Here is a 15,733-nt window from a genome sequence, read left to right on the forward strand (position 1 = left end):
TCCATATAATCTAACATGCAAAAACTGGGGGCTATATAAAATCTTTGGCCCTTACACTTGATTTTTGATATACTTCCAATGGCAAAATATGGCTACTGAAATGGATTTTGTAGTTCAACCATGTGATCTATGAGTGTGTATTGGACTTGCAACCAAACTTGTCAAAAAATGCTTGCAACCAAACTTGTCAAACATTCCTCCATAGTTTTCTGTCAGAATTAAATGCTTAAAAACATGATATGGGAAGGGCACACAGGACCAAAAATATTTAAGGAAGTTGGTACATAAAAATCACTGTGTTTTTACCTTGTGTTTTTTTTAAACTCGGCAACAGTCTGAACACGGAAGAAGGACACCACAAAAAGCCAATAATATAAAATTTTAATTTGTACTAAAATTCTGGTTTACAAATTTTAAATGGTAAGCCGCTACTGTAAATACTAAAAGATAATCAGTTAAGGCACAGAGATTGACATTAATAAATATGTTCTTTTTTATCCTTCACACATGTGAAGCTTCCCCATTGTTGCAGGCAAGCCCTATATTCTTGATGAGCCCATGCCTTTACTTACTAATCAGGGAAATTCGGATATAAAAATATCAGATCACTCAGGCATCCAATCACAGCTTTAAACACAAAGCTTACGTAAAGCACAGTAGTACATTCATATTGACACTGAACAGAAAAAGGCACTTGAGGCTTTTGATGATGTAGATGATGTAGAAATTACCCAGTTAAATCACAGCTGATGCTATGAATTGTCCAGTGAACACAGTGCAATAAGATGACATAACTACATCAAACATCATGACAAGTGTAACATATTGGGACCTACATAATATAATGTAAATAATTTGCAAGCAATTGTAAATATTTAGGATTTAGCACATCTCTGAAAACGATGTTAAAAACTTCCAATTTCAAGTGACATCGTATTTGAAGCCATATTCTGGCATGCAACACCGACAGGTAATAATGAAGTCGACACCTGTAGACTTCAGTTTACTCCAATGGCGTGCACAGTCCCAACATCTCCATCAAACAGAGCATTTCTGTGATGAGGTCGAATGGGAGGTTAGCACCATGAAAGCGTGGCTGAAATACCTGTTGGAACTGTGCAAAGCTATCGAGTCAGCATGGACAAACATCTTTGTTGAATCCATGCTGAAAATAATAATGGGCTGTTCTGTAGGCAATAGGGGGTCCTACTCCATACTAGATAGGTGTACCATATGAAATGACCACTGAAATGTGCAATACCCTGGTGACAATGATTTGACACATATACTTCATTTTTTTATATTAGAAGGGGAATCCCAAGCCTGGGACTAGACATAACCTCACTTCTTCCCTTCTTAGGAATTACACAACCCGAGCACCACGACACACAGGAATGTGTCACAAGCATCGCTTTCCATATAACATAGCTGCAATCGCTCTTACCGCTTCAAACACAGCACTTCTGACAACACCGCAGAGAACACTCACTTTCATCTGTTTCCCGACATGTTGGTCACCAAGGCTGAAATGATCACAGAATCCAGAATGCAAATAAATTATAAAACCATGCAGCTAAGACAAGGCAGTTTTACATGTATATCATAAACATGTATGATTTTAGACTAAACATGATATATATATAAAAAAAAGAATATTAAAGAAAGAGAAAACCGGAATGTTTCATTTTATTGCGCCTAAGTAGGAGTCAGGGCCGTTCTGGGAAACGGGACGGCACGTTCACTGGTCCTTCTGAATTGAAGAGTAGTATTCGGTGAGAACCTTCCAGGCCTTCGGAGCCATGAAACCGTCGGGCGGGTTCTCGCCACTCCGCGCCAGTTTCCTCATGCGGGTGCCGGAGATGAAGTCGAACTCGCTGTGTCTGCGAAGGCAAGGCAGTGCAGCACGAGTGAATGAGAGATAACACTGGTGATGTTACGAATTATTCTGAGGCGTGTATTCACTACGCAAGTCAGTTTTCACTATTGTATCGTTTCAATAAAATCACATGACCGATGACATACGAGGCCTTGTTTTCTGGAGAACCATGTGATTGGTTCGGTTTGAGTTTCGGGTCGTAGATATGAGGAAACAAGCCCCTACTTTCAAGTCATGGGTTGTCGTAGTGGGCGTTAAGTGGCATGTGTGTCCCCAGATACACAAGCACTTTTACTGCCCAGTTGAACCCACACAACTTATCCCACACATTAAATTTCCCTATGTTCCCCATCCCCTTGTAGTAAACAGTGACTTAGGCCAACATAATTGTATTATTGACCCATTTTCTAACATTATATATAATATAAATTAGTAGGGAGCGTAATATCCCCCATGGATAGGTAACGCTGACCCGGCGGTGTGTGTTTTCGCGGCGGTACGGGCGCCTGGCTCACCGTTCTTTGTCGTAGAAGTGCATGCCCTTCTTCACTTTGTTGTAGGCCGCGACTCGGAAGGGGATGATCTCCACGGAGGTGAGGCCGGGAGCCATGGTCAGCACCTTGCTCCCATGGGTAGGCTCGTACAGGTCCTGTTTGGTCAGCGGGTGCGGCATGCCAGCTGGGTCTCTGCCAACTATGTAGAAGTTAGCACCAGCTATCATCCGGGCCCTGCAGTGCCACTGGACCTGGGGGGTACAGACGATACCATGTACTGTAAATATTCACAGAGAGCAATGACCACAGGTTATTGGCACAGAGTTTGTGTGAGTGTACCTCATGGACACAAGAGCAAAACAGTTCCAGAAATTGCCATTGATTTGTTGCAGGACTTTTGAGACGTTTTTGGTTATTCTGAATGTCCTTGGACGTTCTGTATATTACATATATTGTGAGTTAAATTGACATTACATTATAATTATTTAGCTGGTGCTTTAGACAAAGCAGGGGCCAATCCCCCCCGGAGCAATGTGGGGTCAAGGGCCCTGGTCAAGGTCCCGATTGCTGCAAAGATTTTACTGTGGCTACACTGGGGCTTGAACCACCTTAGCCACTAGGCTACAGGCTGCCCCGAGTCGAGGGTTGTGGGCAGGGTCTCGGGAGCAGAGCAGGGTCAGTACCTCTGTAGGCCCGGCGTACATCATGGGCGAGGGGAAGATGGCCACGATGGTGGAGGCCGGGTCCAGCACGCCCTCCTCCAGCACGGCGGCGTGCTGCTTCATGCGCCAGTCGAGCGGCACGTCGTCGTCCTTGGTCCATCCGCCCAGCGGGTGCAGCAGCAGCACCGGCCGCTTGTAGCCCCGCTCCAGCAGACGCCGCTTGGTGTCCTGCATCAGCAGGGCATGCCCGTTGTGCACCGGGTTTCGCAGCTGGAATGCGAAGATTGCATCTGGAAGACAGGCAAGGAAAGATTTAATAATAGCAATAATTTGTTATTTAGCTGACGCTTTTGTCCAAAGCGACTTAGAGTTGATTAGACTATGCAGGGGAGAATCCCCCTGAAACAATGGGCCTTGCTGAAGGGCCCAACAGCTGTGCAGATCTTATCGTGGTTACACCAGGGCTTGAACTACCAGTATTCCGGGTCCTGGCCATGTCCCTTAGCCACTAGGCTACAGGTTGTCTGTACAGGACTTCAGTTCCATCAGCTGCTAAATAAACGCACTCTTCAAAGTATACTTCCTTAATTCACCCTTCTCTTTTTCATTGTGACACAAAATTGGTGGGACCTTTTTCTTCTGAAAACATCCGGATATGTGGAAATGCCTGTCCCCTTGAGAAATATTCTCAAAATGCTGCAAAACCTTGCCGTCATGTTTCACATTCACCCTGCTGTCCAATATCCTCAGGGTGCCGAAACAGCAGTACAATGCAATATTCACATATAGTACAGAAAACACAGAAGAGAGTAGATCTGACAGTCACGCAACTGAGGAAAAGGAGATGTGAAATGACTTCTGTATTATTGCAGCCTCCACAACAGGTAGTGCGGGAGCAGTTGATTTTATTTTTCACCTGCTCTCATTTCCTTGAACTTCTGTTTCAGTTCCTGAGGAGTCAGACGGTACTGGTCCAAACCATCGTTCCACTTGATTCTTTCAAGCACTTCCAGGTCACCACCAACCAGCCAATCACCGCCTTCCATTACCATCTATTAAATCACCACATACAGCATGTTTTTACACTTTTTTGTCTTATTTTACCGTTTACAGACACCACAAATGTGATTTTAGGTCTTCATTAGTTATCCTAAAGACAAGCGACACCAATTCTGTCACACTGCCACAGAACAGCAGTGACAGTGAATATTACAAGATTTGATCTTCAACAAAACAGAAGCATGACAACAAAAGACCCATTTGGCGGTGGTTGCCAGGTTAATGTGGAAGGTAAATGCTACCTTGATATAAGGGTGCTGCGGACAGTTCGTCCCCCATTGCCTGGAGCAGCGCTCCTCCTTGCGGTGCTCGTAGAACTCGGGGTTGCGGAGAATCGCCACCCTGCGACCCTTGAACTCCAAGGCCAAGGCGGCGCAGCCGTCCAGGCTCTGCTTCTTCTCCATGGAAACGGGCAGGACGATGGGCACAGACAGGTTGATGGTGCCACCTGCCAATGTGGGCGCGGGAGAGCAAGAGATATGAGTCACCTCATACATTTCAGCTTGGTAATTGCTAATTGGCTGCCAAAAAGTAGTCAGTACAGTGAAAGGTAGAAACTCAAAAATGTAAGTTCACTTGAACCATGAACATAACTTTCCATACCCAAAGTAATATAAGGGAGCAATCTGAATTTAAGTTAAAAAAAATCTGTTGATAATCCCAAATGCCAGCAATCTCTATATATAACAATGTATGGTGGTGTTAATAATTTAGAATCTGCAGTTACCATCGAGGAGCGTGCCAAAGTGCAAGACTTGCAGGTACTCCCTCTCTCTCATGAAGCCCTTAAGGGGGGTGGCCCAGCCCTCCGCTAACACCTGTACCCACTGCAGGTCCAGCTGGTGGAAACAGGAAACTATGACCACTTGAACAAGAACCACAACCGGTAGCATTACAACCATCTTTAACTCGGTAGATGATTCAGGTTTGTCATGTGTACCTGCTGCAGTTCCAAAGGGCAGAACTCCTAGAAATCATTGCCTCCTCACTGTGACCATTCACTGAACATTTGAGTAAATTAATAACTTAGTAAATGTATTTGTAAAGGACTATTAAAACAAACTATTGAATCAAAGTCTGATAAAAAACAACCCTCATGTGTTATCAGTGCCCTTATTAGTAAAATATGTCCCTGCACTGGGCTCTGAATTCTTATAACCCAAGCCAACGAGGGGGTCATTGTCCTGCACTCACTACCCCTTGCAGTGCAAACACAACCTACAGTAACTTAGCAAGGCTTTTTTTCTAATAGCTGGGAATGCCTAAAATGTTGTTGAGAACAGCAATTTTACGCCCTTTTCTTAACTGGTTTATTTTTACACGAAATGTCTGCTAGTAATCAGTAGTGAAAAATGTTGCGTGACAATTGGGCGGCCTTGCGTGCATTTTCTCTGACATTGAAAACACACGCCTTGCTTTACAACAGTTTTACAACGCCATACCAATCAATATAACGTGACACAGATTGTACTACAAGCTGAATACCTCCATAAAAATTACAAACCAATTTTGATCTTACATAATCATTTATTATTTTGTGGGGTTACCTTAGTGAGGCTGATGGTGGGCAGGGTGCTGGCATCGGCAATGGCCAGGTTCAACTTGTTCTCGCACACAAACAATTCGTTGACCTCTTCCATCACTCCGGTGGGCACGATGCCCTGTACAGCAAGAGCGGCCCGTTTCATCCAGTTCACTTAGCACATTCTCCCTCACCCCAGCAGAGGGCGCTCACAACTGTTCTCTAAACCACCAGCAGGCACTGCAGAGCCAGACACTGGCACACTGGTAAATATTTATTTTTAGTCGATAAAGTCTCAACAAAAGGTAAAGACAAATGCTATAATGTAAAGATGTATACTTTTTACAAAATTATAGAACAGGTAAGAAACAAATAAATGTGTACTTCCAGCTGAAAAAGATAGCATATTAGTATGTTTAACTATTTAAAGATTCAGGTTTTTCTTGCACAGGGCCTGTAAAGCAGAAAGGGGGGGGGGGGCTGAAGGAGGTCTGTAGGCTCACCTGCTCCTTCAGAAGATCCACCACTTGCTGGATGCACTCGTTCACACTGCTCTCTCCGGTCTTCAGCACCAGCTCAGGGGCTTCTGGCTTCTCGTAGTCAGAGTCAATGCCAGTGAAGCCTGGGCAAAGTGGACAGAGTGTAGGGTCAAACCTGGGCTTCTGACCAGGTCAGCAAAGGTGCTTACCTTTTTAAAAAAACATACAGAATGGGCCCTATAGTAACATGTTTTGAGTCAAAGTTAGTTCGGACTATGACCAGGAAACTGCAGCAGCCCTACAAACTTAGTCTCCTGTCAGTGTGAAGGTGGGTTTTAGTTTGCCAGGGTTCCTTAAGTTGTAATAGCGTTACATACAAAAAAAAATCAGAGCACACACGCTACTAGAAGTGATACTTGTTTGTACATCTGTATACTGTGTGGCCCATGTGTAAATCAGTCAGAGGCTTGCAGGTAACTATGCAGTATATGTATATGTCTCAGCTCCGCCATAGGTATATGGCTAGCACAGAAATCACTACAGCAGCACTGAATGACACAAAATGGTTAACCTTTAACAAAATACTATTTTCAGGCCAAGTCCATCAAGAATTTGCTGATAAATTTGTCAGGACATTTTCAGGCAGGATAGGAGCTCTTTATCATTCCCTTTACGTCATAGAAATGGGAACAATACCATGAGAGACACCTAACCTCCAATTGCTCCCAACAAGCTGGTTAGTGCCTTGCAAGGCAGCCTATCACGGTTGGTATGTGTGTGTATGAATTAAATAATGAGAGGCATTAACTGTAAAGCTCTTTGGACAAAAGCACTATATAAATGCAGTCAATTTACCATTTACCATTTAGACTGCAAAAGGTTTTTCTTTTAACTAGTCTCTAACACAATACAATTGCATACACTCACTGTGCATTCATGCATATCAGGGCGTTTTCTTAGCTTGGAAAAGAATGAACAATTTGTCAATTTGTAACAAATGGCTGGGCATGCCGCCAAAAGGTTGGACCAGGTCACCTTTAATCTCGCCAGCACGGGCCTTCTTGTAGAGGCCTTTGACGTCCCTCTCCTCACACACCTCCAGTGGGGCGTTGATGAACACCTCGAAGAACGGCAGTCCGGAGCCCTCGTGGATCTTCCTGCCTTCGTCCCGGTCCTGTGACGGGCAGAACGCATCCCGTAAGAGAGTGCCCCCACTTCCAAGCACTCTCATGCGAACCCTTCCCAGATAGCAAGCCACTCCGGGCTGGATCTGTCGCTGGCTATCTGGGCTGGGTTGTTATTCCATTTCTAGAGGTTCTACGGCTGGTTATGGATGTTATTTGTATGTATTCAAGATACACAATGCTGTACTATTATACCGACTTACATATAGCGCCTTAGAGATGTTGCATATACACTCGCTCTTCAGGAAATGTTGCTAGCCAGTTGTGGCAAAAGGTTCAGCTGTTGTTCAGATCAAATGTCAGAATTGAGAGGAAAATGTAATCTAAGTGACTTTGACCATGGAATGATTGTTGGTGCCAGACATGGTGGTTAGAATATCTCAGAAACTGCTTATCTCCTGGGATTTTCACACACAACAGTTTATAGAGAATGGTGTGAAAAGCAAAAAACTTCCAGTGAGCAGCTGTTCTGCAGGCAGAAGCACCTTGTTAAGAGGTAATGAGAGTTAATGACGGTAATGCAACAGAGGTATGCAGAAGAGCATCTCTGAACACACAACGCATCAAATCTCTTAAGTGGATCGGATTATTAAATACCTAATAAAGTGCTCACTGGGTGTATATTATCTCATTGTGGCATGAGTATCACAAGTATTACAGGTATTACAAGTTCAAACTGATTTGAATTGACGTTCAAGCTCAATATCTCACAAGTGTACAAATGGCAGATAGAACCCTGTGTCTACCATTAACCTTTTCAGGTCATACGCACTAGCGCATTGTAAAACCTTCCGTCTTGTTCCGGCGTTGCTCACCTTAGTGAAGGGGGAAATAAAGCTGGTGATGCACACCAGGCCAGCATCGGCGAACAGCTTGGCCACCTCCGCAATGCGCCTGATGTTCTCCTCCCTGTCCGTGGAGGTGAAGCCCAGGTTCCTGTTCAGTCCGTGGCGGATGTTGTCGCCGTCCAGGGAGTAGCAGGGGATCCCGTGGGTCACCAGGTACTCCTCCAGGGCGAAACCGATGGTGGTCTTCCCAGCACCGGAAAGACCTGTGTGATTGATTGGAAAAAACAAAGCTTGTGAAATTCATCGTCCTCACTGTTCTTGCTGGAGTCAATGAGGCAGTACTGAAGAAAAAAGAATTACATGGAATGAAGGCACAGACCCAGTACTCGTGATCAGTAAATTCATCATACTTGCCAGTAAGCTCATCAACACAATTGTCTAGACTCCAATTTAAACTCACTAAGAATGATAAAAGCCAACCTTTTGGCACACTATTTGCCTGGCTATGCCATTTATTTTCATGGACTATATGTTTTTGCTTGTAGCATGTCATGTGTGAAACTATGACTGAAGGGGAAATTAACTGCAAGCTCAGGCAGCACATTTTCATTCATAATTCTGCCATAGGATAGGAGCAAGTAATGATGAGGTCACAGTCCGGAAGGTTGTTGGTTTTTGTTGTTGTTATACCGTGGTTAACACAGTAACAATAACACAGTAACCTGCTCTTCGCTTACCAGTCAGCCAGACGGTGCATCCCCGGAAGCCTCCTCGGGTGCCCACAATCTGGCCTCTCTTACTCCTGCTCACATGGTGGGCCTGGTACACTACGTTGGTCGATCTTTGGAGGTCCTGAAACCACAGTGAAGTGTTACACACCAGCGCTCTGACGGCAGCAGCAAGAAGACAGTGAACAGGAAGAAAAGCCACAGCGAAGATACTGACACTATCCATGCCAGCTGAAAATTCATGATTAAGTTTCTAGGCTATTCTCGGCTACCACAATAAAGCAACCAGCTGTAGTGAATGGATTCAGGAAGATACCCCCCAGTCTAGAGTAAAACATTTGAGAAGTGGTTTATAATCCTGAATTGAATAGAAAACAAGTGTCTTTTTGTCTGTCAGAATTACAGAGGCAAAGTCTACATTTCAATCAAAGAATGTGCATAGATATGCCAAAAAACATGTTTGACAGCGTTTAGGAAGTATATAATGATTTAGTAGTTCAGTTTCATCAGAAAATGACACAATTCCCAGCATAAGAAGCAATGTAGCACATAACCAAACAAATGATAGAATTTCAGAACTTATGTTATTTATTATTTGAGTGAACAAGTGCAGATTTATTTCATTAATTTAAATACTGAGAACATGGTTGCAACAGGTGCAATAGCATCAGCAATGCAAAAATACAAGAATTGAAGACAAATATACAGCGCCAAAGCAACCGCTGGCCAATCAGCCGTGTGCATGCATACAAAAGGTCCTCCTCCGACTCCACTCTATACAAGATGTTCTGTAGTCTGTGGTGCCAAAAGAAGCAGCTGGTGAAACCATGTGTTTTTGAGGTTAACCACGAATGTCTACACAGCAGTGGTATGTTTGCGTATGAACACGGCTGCAGTTTCAGATAATTGGCCATTTAAAATACTAATACTATTTAATAGGTTGGAAACCGCCCAAACTTAAGGTGTGCTTCATACCTTTCTGGCACACTCTCGTCAAAGGCACAGAAGTATTCTTTTGTCACAGTAGCAGGTTCCATGTGATGTTAACAGCAGGTCAGAGTTCCCAGCTGTTTCACACACTTAAGCCTATGTGAACTTTAGTTCCACAGACTTTCAACAGACTGTGATCAGGCTCCTTCTAAAACTACACCCTCTGATTAGGTAGCAAGATAGTAGGTACATTTACTAGATTAGTTGCTGTGTTCAAAGATCAAATCACAAGGGCAATTTATGCGAAGAAGCACTACTCCACACAGGTAGGTAAGTGGAGAATAACAGTAGTACAGAATACAGAAGCTGAAGAGCAAAAACGTTTGTGTTATCAAACTTAATTTTTCCCATCTTTCTTCCAGTGCGACTAATGATTCATTGCAGGCCTCTGCATTAATTACACTCCAGGCCAGAAATGATCTTCATTTATGTGTACTTCAGTTAACATTTGTGAATATTAACAGGTATCAGTACAAATCTGACTACTCTAGTTCTTTTTGTTAATTAAAATTAATCCAAAAAACAATCCACATAACTGATTAAAAGTTCACATGGTTGGATATCTGATAAGAAAATGCAAGACTGCATCCCTAGTAACTACATTAAACAATTAAACATCAGCCGGTCTTTATTCCTTTGCAAGAGAAAGTACTTGAATGAAAAAAATGGAGCACTTCTTGCATTATGTCAGCTGCATGACCTAATCTCTAACAGAAAGCAGTGCGCATTAGAGCAGAGGGCAGTACACCCTGCTGGCTCCACAGCCCCCACTGCAGGCCCCTGCCCTGCTCTCTCACTGGCCTGATCCTCCAGGGAGCGCCACATAGCAGCTCGCTCGCAGCTTCCAGCTGAACATATGCCGTCTTGCGTAATCAGGGGCCACCTCCGCGTATGGACGACCAGTCAGAGAGGCCAAGGCACTGACCGGCAGATCTTGCTGCGGCACCCCCCACCCTCCTGTCAGGCCTCAGAAAGGGGAGGCTAGACCACCACACGGCTTGTGCTGACGCATGATGCCAGCTTTGGTCCCTGCCAGAATAATTGACCTTTGCGGGTCCTTTGCCATAAGCTTTCATTCAGACAGAATGAGAGATGGCTCAATCCCACGGGTAGGTATTTAAACAGTAGATCTGCACTGATTAAGTTGTGTGCTGGGGACTCGTACCAGCACCTGAGCTTGTGTGCTCTGTGCTGGTTAAGGCCTGGGCCAGATAAAACAAGGCCCCCCCTCTTTTGGGGGGTCAAAGGGCAAAAAAAAAATTTCTGTGTCAGTTATATGTCAGTTTGACTTTGTGGCTCATATCCAACAAACAAATCCAACAAGCTTTTTCTTTTTTTTAAATAATTTTTTCCCTTTTTTCTCCCAATTTGGTAGCCAATTGTACCCCGTCTAATTCAATTAGAGCTAGTATTAGATACACCGCCCACACCCCGTCCCTCGGCAGCCCTACGAGACCGACACGCCTTCTTCAAGCCATCTCGCCACATGCTGGTAGCTATGATTCTGAGGCGCCCGAAGGTGCTTTTTCTGTGCGGCAAACTACTAGCCCTGCCAAGTCCCTCCACCTGGAGCAGCGAGCCAATTATGCTGCTCCACGTTAGCCGGCCAAACATGGCTATTGGCAGAACCCAGAATCGACCCCCGGTCCCTGGTGTGCAACTGCAGCGAACTGCAAGTCTGCTGCATCTTAGCCTGTTGCGCCACCACGGCCCCCAACAAGCTTTTTCAATGTGAACACTGAATATTGGAAAACGTACGAAGCTCCATATAGGCTAGGCTATGTTTCACTAATCTACAGAAATGTTTCTGAATTAGCGAGATGCAACTGATAATAGCCCAGAACATAAACTGTTATAGCAGAAGGTGTTCAGATCGGACACATTGGAATTCTGGGATTACAGTAAATAGTTATGTTTGTATAGATTTTTACTTTGACCTACTGTTGCTGGTTGCATATTAATTTGTGTCTCAAGGTGAGCCGGTTTGAGTCAGGTTTGTATTTTTACAGGCTACTGTATCCTACTATGCAACTTGTGCTTGAAACTTATAAGCGATTTTGTAGCTTTAATGATTAAATGATAGGGCTATTAATTCAACACAGGACATTGACGGTGATGACAGTGAAGGCAAAAAATCTAGTCTTTCTTCATTCCACCTCATTTGCTTTGCTCCACTTGTTAACTCCATTCGATTCTTCATACTTCCGCTGGAGTCGAATGGTAGTAAAGTAAGTGGAGTGGAGTAAATGAGGGTGGAGCGAACAAAAACAATAATAATAACACACCCATTATTCTCTTCCATTCTTTCTGAATAATTGTAACTTGGAGACTTAAAGGGTGTAACTTCAAGCAATGTTCACTGATAGACTTTACTCAATTATACTCAACTACACAAAAATAAATATCACAATAAAAAGTATTCCAACTAAAAAACACTCAAGAAAATGGCAAGATAGACAGAAAGATTACTGCACATAAAATAACAATTGAAAGTAAGAGTAAGACTTCAGTACTGTAATTGTGCATATTTAATGGACCTTCACAGAGAAGGTAACTGCTTGGTCCACTGAGAGTCAAGAGCCCTGTATAGCATGCTATACTCCCACAGTGGGTATAGCTCAGACAATGTGACCACTGTGTAAATGGTGATGTGGCAAATTTTCACCCCCACACACCCCCTCCCCATCATCCAACCCCCACCTCTCTACACCACACACACATGCACACACGCACACATGCACACACACACACAGAGTAAGAGTAAGAGTAAGGAAACAAGCAATCACTGAGTGCAATGCTCTGATGAGCCTTGTCCAAACAGAGTAAGAGTAAGAGTAAGGAAACAAGCAATCACTGAGTGCAATGCTCTGATGAGCCTTGTCCAAACAGCCAACTCACTCACTCTGTCCCGCAGCCAAAACCTCTGCACTACAAACAGGCCCACAAGGCAAATACTCCATATATGCTATATAAAGGGCGTTTCTGTTTCAGATAACAGAGCTCAAAGAGATTCAGCACAGAAATCTGAAACATATTCCACACATAATGAGGCATTAATGGCCTTTATATTTTAAATGGGGAGACGGGGCACGCAGTTTAGGTCTTACGATCCAAACAGGTACGTTTAAAAGAGCTAGGGAATGGGTATGGTGTTCTCAGAATGCCGGGAGACAAATAGGTCTTGCTCTCTCTCTCTCATTGCTGGCTCTACAGTAGATCCAGGGGGAACAAACAGGCCCATTGACGGAACCTCACAGAGCAGTCCACAGCTCCACACCGCCGTGCCCCTTACCGAGTGGCCCTGTGCCACGTGATATCTGAGCTTCATTCACACAGTCCAGGGGCTCGCGTAGGTACAGAGCGCTCCACTGTCGCTGTCAGACAGAACCGTTCAATGACCCGTTGTTCCTCCGGCGGGTGCCCTGGGTGGGTAAGCCCGGCGTCACTGGATCCTCTGTAGGCCAGCAGTCACTCCTACCCCTACCCTACCCATGGAAAGGGCTGAATCACTCTGCCGTTTATTTGCAGGTTAAGTGTGACTGTGTCATTGTGGTTCTATGTAATCAACCCATAAAAGATCTTGTAATCATGCCAACAAATTCTCAAATTGACAGTTATTTATTCAACTGGCCGTATTGTAGCTGACAATAATATTGCTGCTGACATGTCACGCTGGAACTAGTGACAGGGTTCACATGCGATACTCTGAAAACAAGTAGTAGTACAGGCCTGCAGTAAGCATTGAAAGAGTTAGTTCTTGATTCACTATGTCCTCTGGGTATATCGGTGGCTGGAGAATGGTTTACCTGTCAAGATTTTGAAAGAAGGTACTTTTACTGACAAGGGCAATCATCGCCAAAGCTAGTCGGGGTGAAAAATTTAAATCAAAGCTATAATGGCTTAATCATTACCCAGATAATGACAGAACTGTTAGAGAGGCGATACATCCAGGTTAAACGCATTCACATTTACTAGTGCTCATACATGTTGCATTTGTTCTTTGTCAGTTTGTTTTACACTGATTTATGAAGCAAATACATTAGAAATGCTTTCAGCTACATGATGCAGCCACTTGTCAAACTTTGACATGCAGAAATGAAAAGTAGATACAGTACAAACTTCAGAGTGCAGTCATCATGAACTGTATGGTACGAGGTTATTAATTGACTTAAAATGATGCAAGTAACTCAGCAAATATAAAACACTAGCACTCATGATGTTTCCAATATTATGCAATAAGCTATAAAAAGCAGCGTTATGGTCCATACTGTCTTTAGGTGTGAAAAATCACGACTAATGAATATTGTTTGTTCTCAACTATATTTGCTGGATACAGTGCCCTCCATAAGGTTTGGGTCAAAGACCCATCATTTATTTATTTGCCTTTGTCCTCCACAATTTGAGATTTGTAAAATCAAAAATCACATATGGTTAAAGTGCACATTGTCAGATTTTAATCAAGGGAATTTCTATACATTTTGGTTTCACTATGTAGAAATTACAGCAGTGTTTATACATAGTCCCCCATTTCAGCATAACGTTTGGGACACTGCAATGTTATGTACATGAAACTAGTCTTGTTTTGTATTTTGCTGCATATCCTTTGCATACCATGACTTCTGTGACCTATCAACATCGTCAGAGTCTGGATGTCTTATTTTCAGTTTGTCCTACAAGTGATACTAATACTCTTTGCATTTGAATGGACCGATATGGGAATTGGGGGGTGGAACAAGAAATTCACTGTACATTATGCTGATACAGTATGGAACACATGTATTGGCTAAATGGTTTTAAGTCATCAAGGGTCCACGGTATCAAATGAGCCTCAAACCACCATGCTGCTGCCAGATATGAATATTCTCCTAAATATATTTTCCATTGATTTCAACAGGAAAATTCGTCAAGCGAAAGATTATTTTCGTATCTACTGCAGCATAGTGGTTTGAGGCTCATTTGATATGCAAAAAAAAATAAAAAATGATATGCAACAAAATAGTAAACATGACTACTTGTGAGTACAGAGGCAAATACATAAATGATGGTCTTAACATTATGGAGGGCACTGTAAACAGTAACATTCATAAATGAAGGTGAGTTTCCAAAAAAATAAAAATAAAGTTATAATGTAGCAAATTGGCCACTGTAGTGCACGGAAGTTTGTGATTTAGACGCGGCATTAAATAGCGTAACGTCAGACTACTTTTTTTCCAATCGCAAAGCTGTCACTTCGTAGTTTCCACGGAACATGACAATCCCTACTGGAATGACACTTAAGATCATTCCGGACTGCCAAGCAAGTGAGAAAAAGCAATGAACGAACTATGAACTACCTGAGCAAATTTGTAACACTTTAGATACATGGGCAGTTAAATAACGGACTCCTAGCGATACTGTAAAATCAACCATCGAATTCAAAATATTTTCAATAACGTGAGCTATCACCTACATATCGAGTCGATAAAACACTCATTCACATTATTGAACGTTCACGATCGGGCCATCACTGAAGTTGTCGAAATGAATTAGAAATTGTAGTTAGCCTGCTAGCGGGATAGAGCTGGGATGGCAAGACTTACCGTTCGCTGCTTTTTGTTTCCAGACATCGCAGACTGGTTGAAGATCGCTGAACTACGACTTGTGACTAGGCTACTAGCCGGACTATGTTGCTTGTTTACGGCGGACCTGGTAGTCAGACGGTTATCTGATAATTGTCAGAAAGAAGAACCCGTTTTGGAGACTTCAAGACACGTAGCATTTCCTGAGCCTGCCTCTCTCCCTCCTCCCAGATCTGCATATTGCCTTTTAGCCAACGCGTCAGTATCACGACAATCTGCAATTCGAAACGAAAGGGGCGAAGGCAGTCCTTTCGAGAAGAAACTTGACGAAATGGTTGTATCTTAAAACTCTCATGTTACTGAATTTCAGTTCAGTAAGCAAAACCCCAAACC

The 15,733-nt window shown here is 43.3% G+C and overlaps 1 protein-coding gene across 1 annotated transcript; it reads right to left on the reverse strand.

Moving 5' to 3' along the window:
• Positions 1–366: 366 nt before the first annotated feature.
• Positions 367–15,554, reverse strand: papss2b (3'-phosphoadenosine 5'-phosphosulfate synthase 2b). Its single transcript, XM_061231882.1, has 12 exons — positions 15,362–15,554; positions 8,802–8,916; positions 8,092–8,327; positions 7,128–7,266; positions 6,117–6,235; positions 5,639–5,752; positions 4,819–4,930; positions 4,334–4,539; positions 3,949–4,084; positions 3,054–3,322; positions 2,392–2,621; positions 367–1,880 (listed from the first exon to the last, which is right to left on the reverse strand). The coding sequence occupies exons 1-12, from the start codon at positions 15,386–15,388 to the stop codon at positions 1,739–1,741; spliced, it is 1,845 nt and encodes a 614-aa protein (XP_061087866.1). The 5' UTR covers positions 15,389–15,554; the 3' UTR covers positions 367–1,738.
• Between the last annotated feature and the right edge of the window lie 179 nt (positions 15,555–15,733).

Source organism: Conger conger, chromosome 2 (assembly GCF_963514075.1).
Source record: "Conger conger chromosome 2, fConCon1.1, whole genome shotgun sequence".
Taxonomy (NCBI): Eukaryota; Metazoa; Chordata; class Actinopteri; order Anguilliformes; family Congridae; genus Conger; species Conger conger.

Excerpts from the sequence above, each read along its gene's own strand:
- papss2b (XM_061231882.1), bottom strand. The coding sequence starts at position 15,388 with ATGTCTGGAAACAAAAAGCAGCGAACG. Across the intron at positions 4,931-5,638 it reads CCACCATCAGCCTCACTAAG|CTGGACCTGCAGTGGGTACA; the intron begins GTAACCCCACAA and ends TGTTTCCACCAG. Across the intron at positions 3,323-3,948 it reads GTTCAAGGAAATGAGAGCAG|ATGCAATCTTCGCATTCCAG; the intron begins GTGAAAAATAAA and ends CCTGTCTTCCAG.